Genomic DNA, 23,014 nt, shown 5'->3' with positions numbered 1-23,014 from the left:
CATAATATTTTTTTCAGTGGCATCACTTATCCTCAAAGTACATAGAGACCAAGATCATGTTAACTTAAATAATTTATCTCTGCTACATTATTTAAAAATACAGTATTTTCAAATGATAGAAGCATACATTAGATTCCTATTTTTAGGTAAAATTGTTATTTTAAGTGAAGCCATATTTCCATTTCCATAAATTTGAGATAGACATTCAGAAATGTTTTCTAACCTACTGTAGTCAATTCTGTTGGAAATAGATTCAGATCGTTTTCTTGTTTACTCTCCTTTTAATGGAAATGTTAGGTGTAGTTATGCAGATCAATTAACGAGGATGGACGTAGAAAGTGAAGCGTTGTGAGTAACAACACCATTATTGTAGTGGAAATCACTGCAGCAGCAGACATCCTAATCACAGCTCTAACCAGTGATTGAGCACCTGGTGGGAAGGCAGGGCCATCCCGGGGAAGCTCAGGTGCATGCAATGTTCCTGAGTGAGCAGAAGGGTGGAGCCAGGATCCACCCCTTCCCAGACCTCATTTAAGGGTTGGCAGCGCAGAGTAAGTTACTGTTAGGGATCTTTCCTTTATTTCTGTGTCTGCTGCTGTTGTGTTTGAGCAAATCCTCGCTTGTGGCACCCTGTGACCTTGCTGCTCTGTTGTCATTGCTGCATTTTTCCATCGTGTTACACTTAAATTTTTTTCTTATTGGCCATTTGCAGTTGATGCGGAAGTTCTTCTGGCTTACTGTGTACTTTAAGGATGCTTCACTTTGTGAAGAAGCTGTAACTTTAAATAAAAGCAGTGTTTAATTTATGCTGTTGTTTTGGAGGTATTGATTGATGCTCAGCTGAACGTGAGCCAGCAGCTTGCCCAGGTGGCCAAGAATGCCAACGGCATCTTGGCTTGCATCAGAAATGCTGTTGCCAGCAGGAACAGGGAAGTGACCGTCCCCCAGTGCTGAGCTCTGGTGAGGCTGCACCTCCAGTACTGTGTTCAGTTTCGGTCCCCTCATTGCAAGAAAGACATTGAGGCACTGGAAAGACATTGGGGCACTTCAAAGAAGGTCAACAATGCCAGAGAGGGGTCTGTAGCACAGGCCTTAAGAGGATCAGCTGAAGGAGCTGGGATTGTTCAGTTTGGAGAAGAGGAGGCTCAGGGGAGACATTATTGGTCTCCATAACTACCTGAACGAAGGTTGCAATGAGCTGGGGGTCGGCCTCTTCTGTCACGTAGCTAGTGATAGCTCTAGAGGGAATAGGTCTAGAGGGAATAGCTTCAAGCTGCACCAGGGGAGATTCAGGCTGGACATTAGGCAATACTAGTTTTCTGAAAGAGCGGTCAGGCACTGGAATGGGCAGCCAAGGGAGGTGGTGGACTCACCGACCCTGGAGCTGTTCAAGGAATGCTTGGGTTTTGTGCTGAGGGGCATAGTTTAATGAGAACTATTGGTGATAGGTGGATGGTTGGACTGGATGATCTTGTAGGTCTTGGTGTTTCTGTGGTTCTGTGAAGTTCTCTGTAATGATTATCCTTTTTCTTTTGGCATGAAGATTATGTGTGTAGAGCTCGTTGTATTGGATTTTATTGGGTATTTATCATGTCAATAGGTAATTATACCTGAACTTAATGGAAAGGTAGGGTAGTGAAAGGTCACAGTTGTGTGGAACTAATTTTATTTTCCTACCATGAAAAAGCGAACATCTGCTTATTTTCTTTTAAAGTGTGTGAACTGTAAAAAACAAACAGCAACTACAAAGAAAACCAACAAAGAAAAAACATGCAACAGTGATTTGCACGTCGATCACCTTGGGTAAGTGTGCACTACTTTATGTCGTGGTTTTGTTTTTACTTCTGTAGTCCTTACAGTTATAGAATTTCCAAGTATAAATTCAATGTCCAATTGTGATATATTTTTCCATATTTGATTTAATCTTGGCAAGAAATGTTGCAATGTCAGCCTGTTTTCCACGGATTTTGTTATTTTATTTCCTCATCCTATCTGAAATACTGATGTGAGGAAAAACAGGAATGGCAAATGGGTGGCTACAAATTGAGATTTCTGGTTTGTGATCTGCTGATCTGTATAGGACCGGAGTGAAGTAGTAAATCCTTTAAATGATCTCTTAATGTTACAAATAATAAAGTCCTACCCTGCTATTTGGAATATGATCTCAGGACACGCTCTCAGAGAGTGATCTTGGCAGGGAAATGGTTGATCCCTGAGGTCCCTTGCACCCATTGCCGAGGGTCCCCAGAATCTTCAGCTATTCTGAGATTTTCAAAATGGAATGGAAACTTTTTGTCTTTGTTCAGTAGCAATGGTTTTTGTTTTATCCCAGTTAGTTTTTTCCATAAATTGCAGAACATACGATCTGGAAAACCTAATAACTTTCTGTGGTTTTTTTAAATTATTATTATTTTTTTAATTTTTTTTTACAGTAAGTACAATTTTTTTTCCTGTGGTTTTGTGTTTTCCTTTTTACAGTACATGTGGAACAATTTTTGCCATTAAGAATTTTTGAGATAAATACTTTCTTGCCTATAGAGCTAATTGGTTTTAATTTTAAATAATCAGAAGGTATCGTCTTTGTTGCAGCTAGGAAGGAATTTCTTTTTTTCCGGTGTCCAGTATGAGGCCATGTTTTGGTTCTAGAAGAAAAACAATGTTGATAACATGCTAATGTTTTTAGTTGCAGCTGTCCAGTGTTGTTCAGAGCCAATACCAGTCTCAGCAAAGCATCCACGGAGCTGGGAGTGAATGGGGTAGCTGACTTAAAGTAGCCAAAAGGTATTCCATAGCACGTGACGTCACATGGAAAGAATTTTGAAGTTCATGAGTTATGAGTTCATTTTGCTCTCTTTCATTCATTGGGGAGCTAGCTGAGCATCACTTGGGTGGTAGTGGTAGCGGTAGTGGCAATTGCTTGCACATTACTTGCTATCTATGTTTATATGTATACATGTGTGTATATATATTCATACCTGTTAATCTTTTCTCTATCATCTCAGTACAAAGTTTTATCTCTACCCATGTGTGGTGGAAATGCTAAGTCAGGGCCTGAGGCAGTGATTGAGCACCTGTTGGGAAGACAGGGCCAACCCAGGGGAGCTCAGGTGCATGCAATGTTTCTGAGTAAGCAGAAGGGGTGGAGCCAGGATCCACCCCTTCCCAGACCTCATTTAAGGTTTGGCAGTGCAGGCAAGGGCATCTCTTGCTGGAGATCCCTACCTACCTGAGGCTGTTTGAAGGTAAGCAGATCTTTCCCTTTATTTCTGCATCTGTGGCTGCTTCATCAGGGCTCATCCTCATTTGCTTCAGCCAAAAACTTTGTCACTCTGCTATTGTTGCAGAACTTTCCATCCTGTAATAGCATTACACTATGAGTTCTACTTCACTTTCTTGTTTTTTTTTGCAGTTCTTTCCCCCATTCCTCTGGGAAGGTGGGGGATAGAGTGCTTAGTCACCAGTGGGGTTAAACCACAGCTGGTATGCCTCGCGGTATTTGCAGAAGGGTGTGTTAGTGGTCCTAGAAGCAACTCTTAAAAATAGGGAATATTGACTGTGGAAGTTGGTGAATCTACCAGGCGATTACACTGACTCTGACTTAGTTACCATCACAGCAAAGGCGTGTTCAGCACGATGGCTGTTCAGAAAACACATTTAGAGAAAGGACTGCACAGAACTGTCGCAGTACCTTAAACTTTTTCTTTAAAGACAGGAGGTTTACTTTGGAAAATCTCCTTCAGTTGTTTGCAACTAAAATGATGGAAGAAGCTTTTGGGTTTCTGTGGTCTGTAACGGTTGCATCAGGTGGCACGAAGCAGCATCAGAACTCAAAGATGCCTTCTCTCGAGATTGTGGAGTGTTTGAACTTGGATGTAAGGAAGGAGAGTCTCATATTTTGTTGCAAGGAAACAGTTACTAATGTAGCAATTATGATTAATTAAACACAGGTACTTCGTAGGCATAACAGTTAAGAACACGTTCCTAAGTAACGTATTGGCAAGGAAACTCTTTAGAAATGGCAGCTGGGTATTTTGAAAGTGAATCATATATAAAATTCAGTAATGTGATTGCAGAGAAACTTGTCAGCAGAAGCTCAAGAAAAGGAGTCTGAATCTATTAATGTTTACCCTAACAGTAGTAGGCACACCTGAACACACAGAGGAAAAAAAGCACATAGAGAAACCATGATGGAAAGTAGTGTTAAATCCCAGTAATGTGGAAATACAGGGACAGAAATTAAAGCACTCCTAATACAATACTCTGCAAGCCTAGTGTATCCTATTAGCCTAGTTTAATCCAAGTTGAGTTCTTCAGCCTTACTGGGAAATAGAAAAAAGTAGAACAACTGGCCCCAAAAAAACAGCTCTGTCAGACACACTACCACAGTTCTATGAAGTTTAATATGGCATAAGCGTAATATTAGAACTTTTAATGATCATGGAAACAGGAGAAAACATAATAGTCTGCATTTTTGGACAAGTCCATTAAATGCAAGAAATTTTCTCAATAGAAATGCAGTATTTATTTCCTTTTGTAACCTGGATTTTACACAGCAAACATCACAGCAGCTAGAGTTCAACAGTAGAATATAACATTCTTACTCCTAAAAGTATTCCCCATATGTTAAAAATAAATTCATTCAACTTACATCATCATTATTGCTGTTACGCTAAACAGTAAGCATGCATCCCTGTTTTCTTAAACATTGCGTGACTTGTCACAGAACTATGGAATTGTTACAATTGAAAGGGGACCCACAGAGGTCATCTCCCCCCTTTTCCCCCCCATTTAACAGGGACAGTCACAGCTATCCCCTTTAACACTCTGGCATCTGCATTCTCCAGCCCAAGACACAAAGAAATAGTTTAATGCATACAGTAGTTTTTGTCATTCACAAAAAAAAAAAAAAAGACAACAATCATTGAAAATTGTTGTGACTGAAATAACTTCTTCTTGCATTCACTCCATCTGCTGAGCAGCGCAGTTTCATGCCATCACTGTTTCTAGTCCATGCTTCCCAAGGGCTTGTGCTTCAGGAGTTGAGTTCTGTGGAAAGATAGCAAGCTGTGACAGCTACACAACTAGAGTAACTGTGGTTTTAGGGGGAAGACCAATCAGAAACCCAACAGGTTCAAGTACTTAACAATACAACTGTTTTCTGTAGTAGGCTGTGTAAGTAGCAATTACAATTACAGTTGAGAAAGAAAGACCTGCAGCACTAGGCATAGAAGGAAGGCTCTATCTGCTGTTGTAGCTTTAGGAAATCAGAAAGTAATTAAAGGAGTAGACAGGAACTGTCAGCTGTAGCACAAATTTATCACCTACCTTTGTTTTTAAGGGGATATAACAGGGAGAAAACCTCTACTCATGCAATTATCTACTTAAGTGCTGAGCAACACCAGCCCTTTTTCACGTAACACAGTGAAAGAAGCCCCTGAGATGACAGTCATAGCACTTCCTTTTCCCAGAAAAGGAATCCTGAAGTTATCTGATCCGTCAGCCTTGACATCAGATACCTCTTCAGCAGCTGATGAAGTTGCTCAGGGCTTCAGTCTGCTGAAATTCCAGTCTCCCCAGGTAACCCCATAGCTTTCTCCCTGTCCCACAACCAGACAGCACAGGGGGAGGTGAGAAAATAACACCTGCTGTACTGGGCTCTGCTTTTTCCTTTACCAAGCTTCTTGAGGTTCCCCCAGCTTGGCATCAAGTTCCTTTTAAATGGCAGCTTCACGCTCTGCTAGTCCAACTGTTATGGCTTTATGTGCTGCAGGCTATTTCGAGAGACTGAGGGGCACTGGCAAAATTAGAACACAGTAGCATGAAGTGTCCAAGGTGACTGAACCAGAGTAGTGGTCTTATGCAGTCAGAATGGAAAAGGGAGCATTGCTTTTTGTACGCCATTGCTACAGTAAAGCGAGCATAGGGTGGCTGAAGCAGCAGCTCTTGGGCAAAAGCCGCATTTAAATATGATTGCAGAAGAGGCCGCCGCTCAAACCGCCAGCAAAGCAAAGAGCGCTTACCTAGAACTGGCAGAGCAGCAGCAGCGAGCCGCTTCCAAACCGCAGGCTGGGTCTGGGGTATTTCCTGCCCTAGAGGCATAGGACTGGCTCCCCTCGAGCAGAAACAATAAGAGAACAGCAAATAGTCTCCTGGGGGACGCAGTAAAGAACGCAGTAAAGAAAAGAACCGGAGCATTAACTCAGCTACTTGCCTTTTTTTTTTTTAATCGCCCGCAGGCACGAATTTAAAAAGAAGTTTACTTGCAGAGGGAAAGGTCATTTCCTTCTCTTTACCAGCCCACAGTAAGACACATCTTACAGTCAGGTAAGATACTTTTAGTTAGAGATAATTTTAGTTAGTTTTCTAGTAAATCCATTTTTCTTCAACTGTAATTCTAAGCTAACCAATAGTCTTACATTCAGAAATAGTGGGAAGTTTACCGGTAATCCCATGGAAAAACTACCTTACATAGAATGATTACAGCAGAGGAACTGCACTTACTCTGCTTTCAGAGGTGTTCTTGTGCTTGCTCAAAGACACCTGCAGATGAATTTTCAATTTTTAATTTTTAATTTTCTGTGAAATTTTTTAATTTTCACAGAACCCTTCTAAGAAAGCCATGTGTTTTGCAAGCATTTTTATTTTGTTTTAATGCATTAGTCGGACTTATCAGGGCTTTGAGCATTGGGTTTCAAATACATAAAGCCATAGAGCAGCAAACTTAAACTAACTTTAAAGCACTACTTTCAGTTCCTCCCAGAAGCAGCCACCACCATCCAGGAGCCACCACCAGCACTCAGGTATCCCCGCTCCCATCAGGGGGGGCCCCCAGAGGCCAGGGGGGTGAGGGAGGGGGGGAGGCGGGAGGGAGGCCCCGAGGGGCAGGGAGCAGGGGGAAGAAGGGGGGAGGAGGGAGGGCGGCCCCGGGGGGCAGGGAGGGAGGAGGGAGGGCGGCCCCGGGGGGGGGGGGGGAGGGAGGGGGGGGGGCGGGGGGGGGGGGGGGGGCGGGCCGCCACATGACGAAACCCACCCCCCCTCCAAAAAAAAAAAAATATATCTCTTTAGAGATAGTGCAAATTTCGCGGTCTAGCAAACAAAAAAAATCGAAAACCACCCCCCCAAACAGTCAGTTACCCCACCACAAAGCACAGCCAAAACTAGAATGACCACAGGGCAAACGAGACTACAAAAGAAAGAAACCAAGATAACTACCAAAAACACTAAGACGATCACAAGACAAAAAAAACAGAACCAGAAACCAAGATAACTACAAAATACAATCTTAACAGAAAACAAGACAACTACCAAAAACACCAAAACTAAGATGATCACAAGACAAAAAAAACAGAACCAGAAACCAGGACAGCAAAAAAAAAAAAAAACCAAGATGCAAGACAACACCAAAACTAAAAATCACAAGACAAAAAAAACCAAGACAACTACCACAAAGCACAGCCCAAAAACACCAAAACTAAGATCACCACAATACAACCTCAACAGAAAACAAGACAGCCAAAAAAACCCAAAAAACACTAAGACACAACTATCACAGCCCCAAAAAAACCCACAAAATACAATCTCTCCAGCAAACAAGACAGCCAAAAAAAAACCAACCAAGATGCCAAGACACAACTACCGCAAAGCACAGCCCCCCCAAAAAAAACAAGATGACCACAAGCTCAACAGCAAAGACAGAAAAAAAACCAAAACCAAAACTAAGATGACTGCAAAATACAATCTCTCCAGCAAACGAGACAGACAAAAAAAAAAAAAAAGCCGCCACAAGCCAATACCAAGATACCGATACAATCTCTCCACCTACAGTGAACGAGATGACTACCGCAATGCTGATGCACCAATACAATCCATCTTTCGCTATGCTGCTAACTTACAACGCCTTACTAAAACAAGGCGCTCCTTCCTCCACCGCATCAAAACAAACAGCTTTCATTTAACATTGCTTCACTTAAGAAAAACACTGAAAAAATAGACCAAAAGCGTAACGCTTACTTGACAGCCTGGTCCAACCGGAGGCGCTGCGACGCTGATGGAGCGGGACGCCCGTTACCGTACTTGGGCTGAAAGAAAACAAACACCAATCGGTAAGAGACGCCGCAACTCCAGCGAGCTGCTCTAAGATATTCTCCACCCCAAAAAACCTAACCGAGACGAGTCCGTGACATCTCAGTCTAGAAATAACTGTACTAACAAACCCGTCCCACGAAGAGCAAGCTGCCTAGCTAGCCGAGCAAAAGGTAGCTCGCCTTCCTGTGGGGAATGTATTACTCGCCGGTATCAGCCTCCAACAGCCCCTTCGTGCGTTTAAGGAGCGCCAAGCAAACCCGCTACAAAACAAACGACTGACTCACCAGTTGCTTGCGAGTCAGGACGCGCACCGAGCGCGGGAACGGCGGTTTCAGCCACGACTGTAACAAAACAAAAACAAGTTCGCAGGGCTCGACGGGGACCCAGGAAAGGTCACAATAGTCTCGCAGCTACCTCTCCTTCAGGGCGGCCGCCGGTCGCTCCCTGCTCGCTAACGTGCCTCGCGGCTCTTCAACGAGTTCCGCGAGGGCAGGGCTGGTGGCCTTCCTCAACGTCGTCAACTGCACCGCAACCTGCAAATCACAGAGACGGCTCAGGGATGCAGGGCCCCCGAGAGGCCACCGGAGAAGACGCAGCAGTCTGGCACCCGGGCCCTGAACTCCCACCGTAAGGGCAGTCGCGCTACGCACGCTGTGCTCGCCGTGCTTCCCGATTCGTCAACCCCGTGCCTCCACGAGGAGCGCGCTATCGGGGCTGCGAAGGAAGCGCAACGCCGCACAGCCCACCTGCGCACCCCCGACCGCAAGAGCCGAGTCTGTCTTCCGACGCCCGGCTTACGACTCCATCCCGAGGGCGCTCCGCGCTCGCCTCGCTCTCCGGGTCCATCTGCGCTTTAACGCCACCGGCATCCTCCCGCTGGCCCCAAACCTGCGGAAAGACAACCGCCGCGAACGGCATCCCGAAGGAGGGCGGCGCCGGCAGCCCTGAGGCCGGGTGGCTCCAGTTCCTGGGCGCCTGCCTTCTCTTTGTGAAGGAGACTACTCACAGCGAGAATCGGCCACCGTCTCGCGCCCTCTCCGGGGCTGATCCTTGCTTCTGGAGGTCTTGCTGCAGCCCGCCCCCGGCAGGAGGAGAAGATAACAGGAGAAAAAACAAACGAACTCGTTTGTAAGCAGCCCTTGTACGGCTTCTCATTCCCAGCAGACTGAGAGCTGGACCAAGCAGCGCTGCCCCTTCCCAGTCACCTTCGTCGCTCAGAGTAGGAAGTAGCCTGAAAACACCCACTAACCCCCCCACAGCCTTCCTCCCAAGGAGGAAAGTGGGAGCAGAGCAGAAGCACCGTGGAGACTTCAATAAAAGCAAAAGGAGCCCACCAGTGGCCCTGCATTACCTCCAAAGCAGGCAGGATGTGAGCACATAAGCAGCCACGTGCACTAGCTGGAGGGAAGAAAAAAAAGAAAAAAAGGAAAAGCAGAACCATAATATTATGACAAACTCATGCTGGCTAAAAAAAAAAAAAAAAAAAAAAAAAAAAAAACACACACACACACACAAACAACCACAAAAACACACACACGCGCAAGGTCAGGTCCTGGCAGCACCGTCCCTGTGCAAGCCTTGGAAAAGCAGGGTAACTGCCTGGCAGCTTCTTGCTAGCGACAGGGAGCTCCGGGAGAAACCGGCAGAGGCTAAAAAGCTTTGGCCGGGTCCTGCCCCGCCCAGACCATCCCAGCCTCACAGCACCTGGAGGTCATTTCTTCATTAGCACTGATGGGCCTCGTTAGGGCCAAGCAGGGAGCATCCAGGCAAGGATGTCCCCTCGGGCATCTAGGCTTGCAGCAGGATGGATGTCTTCTTCCTGTGAAGAATACGGTGGGAAAAAAAGAAAAGAAAGTGAAGGAGGAATGATTCAGGATGAAGCTGCTGCCAGCAGACGGGGCTGGGGCACCCGCATCGCACCCTTGGGGTGACTCCGAGCACCCTAAAGCTGTGTTTGGCCTCAGGGAGCTGAGCAGCAGCCCTGTGCTGATCCACCCCCCCCCCCCAAAAAAAAAAAAAAACCGCAGTGGGAGCTGAACAGCAGCGCCATGCTAAAGCTGAGCAGCAGGGGGAACCCGACAGTTGTCCCTCGTCGGCCCCGGACGAGCGAGGTGGGATCCCGGCAGCCTTCGCCGGAGGCTCGAAAAATCCCAGTGTATGTCATCCTCTGGCGCCAGCCCTCCCGCTGGAGGTGAGAGCGCGTGCCCCTGACCCCCGACACTCACAGTCTGCGTAGTTTCTCTGGTGTCGGAGCTGCTCACGAGCTTCCATCGATCCTTGCTGCAAGAGCCCTGACTGCATTCTCACCCTGCAACAAGGAAGAAAAACAAAACAGAAGCTTGAAGTAAAAATCTCGAGATTAAAACCACACAATCAACCTGAACAAGAACCCACAAGAACAGCATCTTGCAACCCTTCTTACCTACAGCAGGACCAGGACTGGGCTGGAGGGCACAGCCTCATCCTGATCGCCTCTCCATCGAGGCGAGTAGCAGGAACTGCAGTGCCCACAAACCTCAGGCTGGTGCTTTGCCTCAAGAAATGAAGCAGCAATCCTGTGCCAACCCCCCAAACCAAGAAGAAGTAGAAACCAGACAAGAGTACCACAATGACTCCCAGAAAGAAAGGAGAACCCAGCTGTAGTTTCAAGGCAGGACCCTCCTTCCTCCCCCCCCCCCCCCAAAAAAAAGGGCAGGGGGGGGGCACAGCAGCCTCTTGCAGCACACAGAGAGCCACAAAAGCACCCCCTATGGCTCCCAGTTGCCTCCAGAGGGGTTTAAGAGGCTTTCAGGCAGGCCCTGCCCACAGCTCCAAACAAGGCGCAGCTGTGCCCTGGCAGCCCGGCCCGGCGGCACCTGGGAGTCATTGCTTCATTAGCACAGGTGGGCCTCGTTAGGGCCAGCCTGGGATACTGACAGCATCTGCAGAACCTTTGAGTTTTAGCTCATCCAAACAATGATGTCTCCATACATCTGCAAGCCTAGATGTTTATGCTTTGTCACTTTGCCGTGAGGGATGTGGTGGCAGAGTTGGGATGAAGGGTGCGGGGTTAAGGATGAAGGATACGGGGCGCTCCTGTGCAGAGCCGGGAGGTGGACTCGATGATCCTTGTGGGGTCCCTTTCAACTCGTGATATTCTCAGTGTTTCCAATAACCCGTTCTTAATACCCATAAACTGTCCTCATCATCTCAGCTTGTCAGCATCTCTGTGGAAATTTTAATTTCATTGTTTTTCATACGTGCGTTTGTTTATCCAATAAAACCTCCACAATAGAATTTTGTCTTTGAAAACTGCATGTCAGCCTCTGTGTTATAGGTAGGACTCGGAATCACTGGCAGAAAACCATTTCAGTTTCTTCTTTTAAAACTTACTTAGCCGGAATAAACCCAGACTATCAAGGATGACATTTTTGATGATGATATTTAGAGAAACACCAGGAGAATAGCCCTGATAAAATGGAGACAATTTGTCACAGACACAGGCACACATCTGTATTAAACAGAAAACGATGCGTGGATTTGCCGATACGATTTATCGTCTCCTGTTATCATTATAGAAGTGACAACACCTTTGCAAACATTTCCTACTCGTATGCACACAGCTCAGCGTTCTTCCGTGAGCCTTGCATTTTGAGCACTGCAGCCTCAATTTTTAGGTGGACGTCATTCAAATGAAGAGGAACTGAGAACTGACATGGCTGCTGCAGCCACCCCCTCTTGCCCCTGGCTGCGGCGGTGCTGTTGCAGAGAATAAAGGGACTCTATGCCACTTATGGATCGGGCAGGAAAAGCGGCTGTTTCAGTTGGTTTGCAGGTGTTGCGTGCTGCCAGCAGGCCACAAAGTGTCTGTAAAACAACACGTGGGGTAGGTGGAAGTGCATGGTATTGTGACTGTCCTTTTCTATCCTATTCTAAGCTGCTAAGCAATGTGACCCATTGATACCGATCACCAACTAAGTCGTGTAGTTTCAGGCTGAAAATCAGCAGGTAAAATGATGCGACTGTTCTCCCTAGCCCCTCGGCTACTTCTGCTCTCTCAGCTCTTGGAAATGATGGTCAGTTAGTGTCACTTAAACACGTGTACGTTCCAGGTGTGCAGCCAGAACATTATTGTGTGGATCGGGCCTGTGATTGAGGTGCAAAGCAAGAAATAATTGCAAACTTGTGCTGAGATGACGCGGGATGTAGCAGCTGCATCTCAGATGCTTCCGTCTTGTTCAACCTCCCCTCGCATGGCACTTGCTAAATTGAGGCACTGTTTTTGTCTGTTCTCAAGTATGAAAGAAGCCCACGCTCCAAATGCTGCGTGAAGTGCACCCAGCTTTCCAGATCGCCACCGGCTTTTTGGTGTATTTATTCAAGGACAAAAATACCAAAAGCTTACAGACTAGGTAGAAGTATAAATGAAAAAAAAAATATATGACTAACATTGAGGGTATGGCACCCCACATGTTTTCCGGTTTTGTGTGGCACACGTCACCTTAGAGCATTGGCTTTTTCAGACAGCAGAGTGGAAGGGCTTGCTTGGTCAGCAGTGCCTTCTGAAAGGATGGATATTTGGGAAATGAATGAGCTTTCTCGATTCAAGTAATTCAGATCCTGTTCGTGCCAACTCGAGGCAGCAAGACTCATTATGTTTCAAAAAAGTAATTTTTTTCTTTACTCAAACTGTTTATTTCACTACAAAAAAAATCATCGTTCACTGATTTATAGTAAAAGAAAATGCTTCTGTTCGTAGTCAGAACTATCTGTTACTTGTGAAAAACGAAAACTGGAGCACATGCTATAACTGTTACACAAAGAATTAGCAGAAGCGAGCAATGGCTGGCTTAGTGTCATCGAGATTTGCTGCAAAGATCAGAGGCTGCTCTCAGAGTACTAATGTATTGATTATGGTCAATTTTTCCCCCCAAAATTTATTTGCCAGATATCTGACACCGCATTTGAAGCCATCTCGTTTCCAAAGCTACTGAGCAAATTCAGATTTCCCCAACTCAGGGAGCTCTGATTTTAGATGCCCAAACTGCGAAGCTAAGGATGTAATTAGACAAGTTCTTGGTTGTGAGTAGTGTAAGTGACTTGAAAAGAGATGCTTGTTTAAATGAAGTTAAAGATGCACCTTATTACTCACTGGAACATGGAATGGGCTTCTAAAGCTATGAGCTAACGTGTTTGTTCCTCCTCCTTGTTCCTGACATTAATAATTAAATAAGAAAAAGAAACGATTAATACAACTTCTAATAATTTTTTATTCCATTTCAGTGAACCAACACACGCCTTTGTGAAACGAGAAGCAGCAGTTAATACTGAACATTATTATGTGCCATCTAGTCTAACGTGGCAACAGAGAAGCATGTGAGATTCTTTGGTGTTGCTTTCGCTATTTGAAGATTGATTTATTCTGCGACGTCTCTGAAAGAAATATGTCTGATATTGCATATAATTTTCAGTTTTATCACTCTACTGCTGTCTCATGTGACATTCTGGTCTACAGCAGTTAAAGAACACAGTAATATTGACTAGCTGCAGAAGCAATAGTAAAAATTGTACATGACATTAGAGGTACAGAAATGAAATGCACACATCTCAAACCCGTTCGTTTTCTGAAACACACGGTTGGCATCAGCACATGTGCAAGAGATCGCTGGCATGTCATCTTGCACTCCAAGCAAAACCCTGGTTACAGAGGAGTTTGTTCACTGTTGCTTTAGAGCTTACATTATTCATCCTGTTGGAAATCACAGCAGTGTTCCCCTTACAGTCTTACCAGTACAATTATATGAACGCGAGAGTGCAAAATCTTCTCAGAGGCCTGTTTTTGTATCTTGGAACACTAAATGCCTTGGTTACTGTTATTTAGAGTTAATGACAACAGCAAAAGTCAGGTGTAAGACTTGGAAGGCCAGCAAGTATGTTTGCCTTCTAGCATCTGGCTCACTAAGAAGGGAGTCACTGCTGAAGATATTAAATACAATAAGTTAGGTCACTGGCTATGTAGTTACATAGGAAAAACAGATGATAATGAACCAGAGAGGACAAAAGCAGCAGAAAATAATCAGAGATGGCAGAACTCTACGTTCGACCGAGGATGAAGCCTCCCATGTTTTTCAGGAACGGAGTCTTTAATGAACATTCTGTTACACTCTGGCTCAAACCGCACGCTTGGATAGCAGGCCGGCTTCAGAAAGTGCAGGTGGGCAAATCCCACGCCAGTCACCATGCCGTGCCACCTGCTAGCTGAGCTGGTCCTCAGTGTAGGAATTATCTTCAGAACAGTGAGCCGATTGCGGGTGATTCTGTCCTGATGCTTGGTTCTGGAGGAAAACCTGTGCCCGAGGAACTTCTGCTTTCTCCCAAGATATCCTGCTTTGTAAAGAACAGTGTAGCTCAATTTGTCTACATTTGAAGTTCAGAAACCAAAAGGGAGGGAGAGGAGAACATCTTTTAATAAGGGAAAATGAATAACTAAAGAAAGAATGTATTTAGGTATAATATGTGAGGAGTATCTTGCAGTCTGAGCTGTAACATAAAAATTACACAAAATGCATAAAACACAAAACAAACAATAACCACCATTAAAAGTGCAACTGCAGGTCCTGTAACAAACGATACAGTTTTCTGAAGCTATCTTCCAGGGTGACGTCTTACCCACAAGAAGGCTTTCGGAATGGGACCTGCAGAAGACATCCATCTGTGAGGTTTTAGAAGAAACTCTGCTGAAGAAACAAGCGACACATAGCGGTTAAGGCTTTATTCTCGTGAATAAATTATCAAGCCAGCTGTGGGTATTCATTCTTTTAATCACAGATTTGTTAGGGTTCATACACATTTTAATCCGCAATGAAAATCTCAACGTGCTCTAAGTGCTGCCAGAGGTGAAATTATATGTTTTGGCATCTAGCACCTTGCATTTTGACATTCAGGTGATTACGCTACCTCTGAGGGAAAATCCAAAATTTTATCATTGAAGTTTATAAGCGAGCGATCTCCTCCCAGCTACGTCATCAGTCCACGTAATTATGTTTATATAAGAAATTTGAATAAAAGATAGTTTGATCTTCTAGCCATATTACCTCTGGGGCTGGTGGAAAGCTGAGGTCTCGTAGTGCTTACTGTCGCCTCCAGAAGAGAGCTGCCACATGCAGGTAGCGCAAAAATTCAGCGGCTACCACTATTTCAGTTCAGTTGTTTTTCCTCCTGCTGGTATCTGTGGTTGCAGATCAAGGTTCAGGGCCTCATGAAGCAGGCAGCCGACTCCGCTAATCCCACTTGATCCTGCTGCCAGATCCTCCAGTGCTGGATCTGAAAGAAAGCTTTTTTTCTGTGCCTGAACTAATCTAGACAAAGACAAATACGAAAGCTGCCTAGTGGCTACCATATAAACATACAAAAAGCCTGATGACCTAATGTACAAGTATAACTAAGGAGACAAGATGCCAAGAAAACAACTGCCAGAAAGTTTCCCTTCGATGCACTTATGATAGAAATTTCTCAACAGCCTCGAGGAACTCTGTAGATGAGCTAAGCCCTTCCAAATCCAGCAGATTGTTCTTTTTGTCACAGAAGTGGAATAATTCAGTCTCTTCCTCTTCAGGTTCCTCTTGAAATAGGTTTGTCTCTGAGGTAGGAATGATAATGATTCGAGGGACTGTATTGCTAACGATAGAGTCCAAGCCTCCATTATTATGACTTTCTTGAGTTTCCATCTGCGAGGTGTCTGAGCCTGCTTCTAGGCTGATGCTGCCGCTGTTCAAACCGACAGGCAGAGAGGCTGCTCGGAGGGAGCTGGTCACGAGCGCTACGGGGGAGCTGAGGAAGACTGACGGCCCCAGAACCTTCTCCAGGCAGCTGGATGACAGCGAAACCTAGAGCAGAGGGAAAAGCATCAGTGTCACTGCAAATCAGTACTTGGAATATTCAGTGCCGCTACTCACTACATCAGACGCTCATCCTATTTTCTAAATGGTTGAATCACTGACTAGAAAGGAGGAAAATCACAATGCGTTACCATCTACAGCTTGGAAAGCAAAATGTTAAATGAAGCAAAAGAAAATGTGATCAAACACTGGCAAAGACCGACAAGAAAAGAAAACCCCGGTCCCCCTTTACCTCTCTTTAGCCAGCACACTGCCGTTATTGCCAGCCATTCTGCATAACATATTGCGCTGCAATCTCGTTGCGCAGAGAAAAAAAAAAACACAACAAAAAACAAACAGAGAAGATGCATCTGTTTTCACTCAATTTTTGTGGTTTTGCAAGGAAAAGAAGGATCAGCCTTTTCTGTGTGTGTTTCTCTGTCAAGCTGGGTGTGAGTTTAAATACCGACACGTACTGCTGTACCATGCTCTACTCTACAGGCACTAATCCTTCACAAATCTCTGCCGATAATGATTTCTTTCCCTGCTGTACCTTCCCCAGTGCAGAGAATAACGATGTGCTAAAAAACAGTGGTTTCAGTAAACCTGACAGAGAAGAAATTCCTTTTATTTCAAATTGAGACTGTGGAAGAATGAAAGAATAATTTAAAATCCCTCCAGTCTCTGCTGTTTTTAACTGCTTGTGGCTTAGTGGGCATGACAGCACATTCACTAGTTTTCCTCTAGACAGGACTTTGCTAGTTGAGCATTGGGATGACCAGCGTGGGCTTGGTTGCAACTCCTGCTGGTTACAGAGTGGCAAGGAGTGAAGAGAGAACAGATCTTGGTGCTTGTTCCTCTGAGCGACAGCCAATCCCTCGCTGCCCTGCGCTGCCCTGCTGGTGGTGGTCATAGCGGTGCCTGCAGACACGCAGCTTTCTCCACAGCTGAGGCGCTTGTTCATGGCGGTGTTTAAAAGACCACCAAACAACATGTGTACGTTCCCTTTAGCCCTGTTGTGAGATGACTTCTCCGAGCAGGTGTGAGCCACCTTTCCTCTGTCACAGACATTTCCGAAGGGCACGCCTGCAGGAGGTCAGTGCTGGCAGCCCTCATTTCACGCTGCGTAGTTCCCTTGGTACGCACGCTGGGTGCACAGAGCACGCTTGACAACTCTCCTTTGAAACCAAGTGTTCCAATCTACCTTATACTTACAACAGATGCCTGCATTTCGGTGCTTGCAAAAAGGCCTCCTCACAGCCGTGTTAGGTTTCCCAGTGTCAGCTGACAGGATGTCTGCTACCATTCTAATTGCAATTAGCCGTGGGGCTGCTTGTAACTTTGTGACAGAAAAGGATCCCACGTGTTTCTATGCTTTCTATGCCCCAGACCTGGAACAGCGAATAGTGTTTTACTTACGCTTGAGGGATGTTTTTTCTTTCTTTGTGCTTTTGTTGTTGTTTTTTTGGTAACTCAGCTGCTAACGTGCATTAAAGAATGACTTCAGTCCACGAAGAGTTTAGAGTTACATGAATTCCTTAGGTGCTGATGAGATGGTCTTATTGAAGAAAAAGTTTAAGATGCGTTTCATAAAACACGCCTCTTGTTTTCCCTGTTTTCTCTATGCCTTCAACAGAATTGGGCTGCTGATGCAGGGCAAGAGAGGTATGCAGGACTTCTGAGTCTGTGTCGCTTGCCACCACAACTGAAGCGGAGGCCTAGCACAATCCTTTCACAGCAAGAAGCTATCCTGCGGCAAGAACAAAAAACTGGACACTCCATCCTAAAGTCAGTTTAGGTCAATATTGCCAAAAACGAGTAATTAGCAGCCATGGTGTAGATGGTCCATGAGACTTGCGTTTGGTCTCTTCAGTAATTATTATCCCCAGAGAATAAAAGATGTGCTGAGGCTGCGGTAATTCATCCTATCCCTTGACTTGCGAGGAGTGAGACCTGAAAGCTTTACCTCAGCCTGTCTCACCTGTGGGAAATTTTTAACCAGAACAGAGAAAGGAAGAGGAAGTGAAGAGGGTCGGCAGAATGAGGTTGCTCCTGCTGCCTGCGTAGCACAAGTTTTCACAAAGATGTCAGTTGTGCAGAGTAGAAGCACTTATCTTTCATAGGATCAGGACTTGGCTTAACGTAACAGCTCTGCCACTCCTCCCTGAGAATGAAAAATGATATGAGGTGCCTGTGCTTTTGCAACGGCACCATCCCTGCTGCACTTCCTACGTTGCTGTTCTCAATCGATGCTACTCACAACGACCGCAGGAAAGGACTGAGGTTTCCCAGGACTTGATCTCAAGGAGGCAGAGGAAGGAAGACAGGGCAGATGCATGCAGGAACCGTGCCGTCAAATGGTTGGAAATTTCTGGAATAGGTTCTGCTTTAAGCTATGCTGTCTCTGCTGCACCGATCTCTATGCCTGAGCTGCTCCGTGAAAAAGCAGGTGGCACCGTGACCGGTTGTTGGCAGTGTACTGCATGCCCTAATTCTTTCTTGCTGAAAATACAGCACTGACATAGGCTTGATGTTGTACCTCCCTACAAATATTCATCTTGAAACTGGTTGCACAGCAGTTCCAGAAGCTGTCAGGTGACCTACTGCGCCCATCCTTAGCAGTTACGCCGAGAATGGGGAGGGAGCTCCTCGCAGCATAGCCCCAGACCTCAGAGGTTTGGGTAAGTGGTATAATGCATCCACAGAAGATGCTCTGAGTACTCACCATCTCCTCTTTCAGTGAGGGAAGGGTGGCATCTGCCAGACTCTCCCACCCTTAGGGAGAAATGGGAGTTTCTTTCTCGTCTTCCCCCTCAACAAAAATAAAACATTTCAATGTACGCTATAGAAAAACAAAAAAAGGTGGTTTCTATCATGTCAAACTCTGTTTTGGAGGCCTTATATTTTCATGAAAAACGCTTTCACGATGTGATCGTGAGGGTCAGGATAGGAGAAGCCAGAGCTGGGGCAGATGAACATGCAGGGAGACAAAAATTCAGGTTCTTACACAACCCTACGGAATCCTCTTTAATGCGGCTTCAGAGCTGCGAGCTGCCCTTGGCTTTCCAAAAGCAGGCAACGTATTGGTGAAAAAAAATAAAACATTACTAGCATTCTCTTTAGTTAAAATAAATATAATAGCAAGGATGGAGAGGGCATCGGAATCTCTGTAAATATAGCTGCAGATGAAACAAATGGTCATGGAGAATAAATTATTATTTCTCAGATGACATGCTGCAGCAAGCTTAGCTACTACAATGGAAATTTCCCTACCAAAGAATACTTTTTTTCCTTACCTTTCCTTCGTTTTCTTCACTGCAGCTATAGGTCTCTGGAAGCAGGTCTCTCTTCTCCTGTCTCAGGCTTGCTGAGAAGGAATGACTTCGGCGAGGCTGCAGTTTCACATGAGCTGGCTCTACCGGGTCAAGCTCTACGTCGCTCCAATTCTAATAAAAAATAGTGACAGATTTCAGAAATTTACACCTTTTCTCAAACTTTAAGTTCTCAAACTTAAGAAGAAGCCTTATGCTGTACGCTTAGAGACAACAACAGTCACTCTAACACAGGTCTCATACTCCAAACTCTCGTGAGGAGAGATATGATTTTTTATTTTCTCGCTTACCCTGGACTTCTTTCCTGAAGTAAACAAACAAACAAACAAACATACAAACTTTGAAAACAGATTAAATCATCTTTCATCATTTCAACAGTAACTTATTCGTCCTTCTTTTATCTCATTGCTTGTACTGTGATTATAATTGCTTAGCTGGTATCTACAGAGGGGTTCACATTATCTAAACAATTACAGTCAATGTGCTTAACATGCTTTATGGCATTCCACGTGACCCTCGGCTAGTCCAGAACCACGGATGCACGCACGTCTAAACTGCCACTTGTGTATGTCCCAGCTGGATGCCCAAACACCAAGGATTTCTCCAGTTCCACAGGCCTGGTTCTTCTCCAAAATATCATTCATGTTTGTTAGGGGCCCTGAGTGGGCCCTGCATAAATTTTCCAAAAATCACAACTGCAGTGGAGCAGAACAACGATTTTGCAGTCAGGCTGTTCCATTCATAGGGTTGGGCCATCCGTCATACCTAACTTAGTGGTGCCTTCTTGATGGTGTCACTATAACGAGATCCGTCTACTATCTTCCACACCACCTTTTAGATAGGGATAGGCAGACCGGTCTCCACACAAGTAGGAAGCTAGCACGTAATTCCACTGTGTTATCTTGCTCATACATACAGATATCGTTGCCTCAAAGATATTGTCTCTCTGCAAAGACATATGCGCAGCACACAGCAAAGCAGCGGTGGGAACAGCTGCAGATTTTATGGTACTGATAGTGTCATTCCTGCCTGTCAGTACATTACTGGAGCATTCCAAAATTTCACTCCTTGCCGTTGTCACGCGTTGGTTGTTGAGCTTAGCTTGAATTTCAGCAGCTGCTCTTTCAGCTGTAAACCATATAGCTGCACTGAGTTGTCACCGTAGGCACGATTACCTTTGGCACTGCCAGCTCGGCACAGAACAGCCCTGCTCATAACGAACGGCAACTGTTTTGTCTGAGATCTTTAAGCAAAAGCTGAAGACTCTTATCTGCACCATCCCATCTCTTTAAACATTAGCCCCAACCAAACACACACAAACCAAGCAGTGATCAAAAGCAAAAAAAATAATCAGATCAGGACATGTGTGACCAGCGGTCTGAAAGTGTAAACCCACAGATGCTCAGAACATTGTCACGTTAAGAGAAGTATGCCATCCGTGCTGGTTTCCTGGTGGTCCTAGGTTCATTTCCAAATCAAGAATGCCGGTCTTCCGCAAATCATCCAACACTGTTACGATTTCTTTAAAATGTGGTACCCTGGTCTGACTCTCAGTGACAGCCTGACAGCCCCTTGAAAGCAGCAGCAGTTTGCAGGGTGCAGCAGATAAATAGCTTCTTCCTCCTCACTCAGAAAGCTACCGCTTGGCTCAGAAGAAGAGCCTGCAGCTTGCTGCTCAGCCCATCGTGGGAATTTATACCTTTGTAGAAGGTTATGAGCCTCTCACGAGACTGCTTCCCATTTAATTCTGTTTGGTCAGAAAAGTGATAAACGCCTCACGCTGAGATCCTTTTCTCCTGAACTGTAACTTGCATGCCATGTTACCTATCTGTTTTTCTGTCCCGTGACTTTTTCCTGCCAAATGCCCACGCACTGTAGGTAGCTATACTCAGCCAGTCCACCAGCTTTACCAAGACTTAAGGTACAGTGTTTGCAGAACACTGCAGCTGGTTCCAGGTGCAGAAGGCTTTCAGTCCTCCTGGTGAAGAAAAACCTAAACCTAAAAGTTTACTACAGAAAGTGGACTTCCTGCAAAACAATAGGACACTGTTGGATAGGTGAGAAATCTTTGCTGGGAGATTATTTTTCTGCTCTCCTCCTCCCAGAGCCACCTGATTACAAGGCAACTAGTTGGTGACTTGGAGGTGCCTGACAATGGCTCTTTTTAATTAGCCCTGAGCTCAAACATCCATGCTACAAGTAAGCATCTGAATTGCCCAGATAGGCCAGCTTCTATGTATGTTCTGATCAAAACTCGTCACGCTTGAATTCCCACCAAAGTTCGGGAGAAATTGCCTCGCATATCCAAACAATTTAGCTAGAACAATCCTCTTTTCCATACTTTAATTTTAATGGCAGTTTATTCTGGGAGTTGGAGAGATACTATACTCGCTTTGCTTAGTGGAAACAAGAAAAAACTTACAGCTTCTCCAGTGGAAACTGATGAAACACAAGTGTTCTTGGTCCTTCCTGAAACAGACTGGTGGCTGGAGAGAGAGGTCCTGAATGATGATTCATTTATGGACCCCCTCAGGAGATCATTCTTTGATACTCGTATTAGGAACCTCAGGCAGGGAACAGCATTGTGGATGGTTTTCCTGAAGGAAAATGGGTGAAGAGAAAGACAAACTATGTAACAATACACCGATGAATGGATTTGAAAATCATGCAATGACGGCACTTAATCACACATGGAAATAACGCGGTACAGTTAGTGGAAAGGACTCAACTGAAAGTCCAAAAGGAAAACAGCAGTTGGTTTCAGGGCCTTCTATCAAAACGCTCATGGAAGAGCTGCGCACATGGTAGTAAGAACTGAAACTAGCTTGGAAAACACCATCGCTTCCAACTTATTTGAAAGATTAACTCAGAAAAATTTCAAGCTGCCTTGGACAAAAGTCTGTGTGCTAAAGCAGATGAGAAGTGAAAAAGTAGAAGAGTAGAAGAGCGTAGGGGTCCTGGTGGCCAGGTGTGATCTTATGGCCAAAAAGACCAATGCTAACCTAGGATACATTAAAACGAGCCTGGCCAGCAGCAGGTCAAGGGAGATTATCCATCGAGAAGGCCTAGAGACAGAACAAGGGGCAAAGAGGAAATCCTTTGAAATTCTTTACTGTGAGGGTATCAGACTTCATTCTCTGCCTGTGCCACGGTAGCTCCCATAAATTCCTGTCAGAAGTCAACACCCCATTCTGCTTTACTCATGCCTAGTGAAGAAGGATGACCAAAGCTCCAAATAGCAAAAACCTGCTTTATTCAGTAAACAATGTCTAGAGTAAAGGTTATACAGCTACATCCCTCCCAACCTTGCATGAAGCAGAGAAGCCACAGTTTTCCCTACACAGTGCCAGCTGACCGAGTTTCTCACTGCTTCCAAGGACATGCAGGGTGATGCTAGCCAGAGTGCTGCGTTTGGTGCAACACCTCTACAGTGCCACCTAATCCATCATATCAGACCAGGAGATGAAGCTAATACAGAATATACCTGAACGAGTTAAGAAGATAGGCGTAGGGAAAATAACAGATGCATAGGACATATTTCAATGGGAAATGTATAAGGTATCGGCTCTACACTGAGGCATAAGACAAGATGTTGTAAAATCTTGATTCTGACAAACATTTTACCAGCTAAGCTGTTGGCAAAGTCTTTTCTGTTTTAAAGCTGCTCGCTTGATTCATCACAAGGGAGGCAACATCGCTCCTTTTTCTGACTGAATGACACCCAAGTCTATAAAACTCCAC

The 23,014-nt window shown here is 45.0% G+C and overlaps 1 protein-coding gene and 2 long non-coding RNA genes across 10 annotated transcripts in view; 1 reads left to right on the top strand and 2 right to left on the bottom strand.

Annotated features, from left to right (window-relative positions):
• Positions 1–4,467: 4,467 nt before the first annotated feature.
• On the bottom strand, positions 4,468–9,841 carry LOC122191347. 7 transcript variants are annotated; one of them, XR_006182366.1, is made up of 8 exons: positions 9,790–9,838; positions 9,437–9,483; positions 8,832–8,973; positions 8,500–8,618; positions 8,370–8,426; positions 8,011–8,078; positions 6,021–6,149; positions 4,468–5,046 (listed from the first exon to the last, which is right to left on the bottom strand). It is a non-coding gene; the product is annotated as an uncharacterized LOC122191347 (long non-coding RNA). The 7 variants fall into 7 exon arrangements; XR_006182364.1 differs by lacking the exon at positions 4,468–5,046 and adding an exon at positions 5,414–5,794; XR_006182367.1 differs by lacking the exon at positions 4,468–5,046 and adding an exon at positions 5,414–5,794 and having other exon boundaries at positions 8,884–8,973.
• On the top strand, positions 5,832–14,865 carry LOC122191348. The gene is made up of 4 exons (XR_006182371.1): positions 5,832–6,324; positions 6,751–6,800; positions 11,742–11,950; positions 13,348–14,865. It is a non-coding gene; the product is annotated as an uncharacterized LOC122191348 (long non-coding RNA).
• LOC122191346 (melanopsin-like) overlaps positions 13,348–23,014 on the bottom strand; it is a 26,018-nt gene continuing 16,351 nt past the window's right edge. Inside the window, exons 10-13 of one of the 2 annotated variants that reach the window (XR_006182363.1) lie at positions 21,696–21,870; positions 19,238–19,387; positions 18,667–18,753; positions 15,869–15,950 (exon numbers count right to left, since the gene is read on the bottom strand). Coding sequence is in view for 1 of the 2 variants with exons in the window: in XM_042891603.1 (XP_042747537.1) it covers positions 15,561–15,950; positions 19,238–19,387; positions 21,696–21,870 (715 nt within the window). In the remaining variant the exon portion in view is untranslated. Of the gene's footprint in view, positions 15,951–18,666; positions 18,754–19,237; positions 19,388–21,695; positions 21,871–23,014 lie in introns of both variants that reach the window. The other variant, XM_042891603.1, reaches the window with a different exon arrangement.

Source organism: Lagopus leucura, unplaced genomic scaffold (assembly GCF_019238085.1).
Source record: "Lagopus leucura isolate 7727_CA_CO unplaced genomic scaffold, USGS_WTPT01 63741-0_obj-0_obj, whole genome shotgun sequence".
NCBI lineage: Eukaryota > Metazoa > Chordata > Aves > Galliformes > Phasianidae > Lagopus > Lagopus leucura.
The sequence above is the reverse complement of the archived record's forward strand: the minus strand, read 5'-3'. Positions and strand labels throughout refer to the sequence as shown.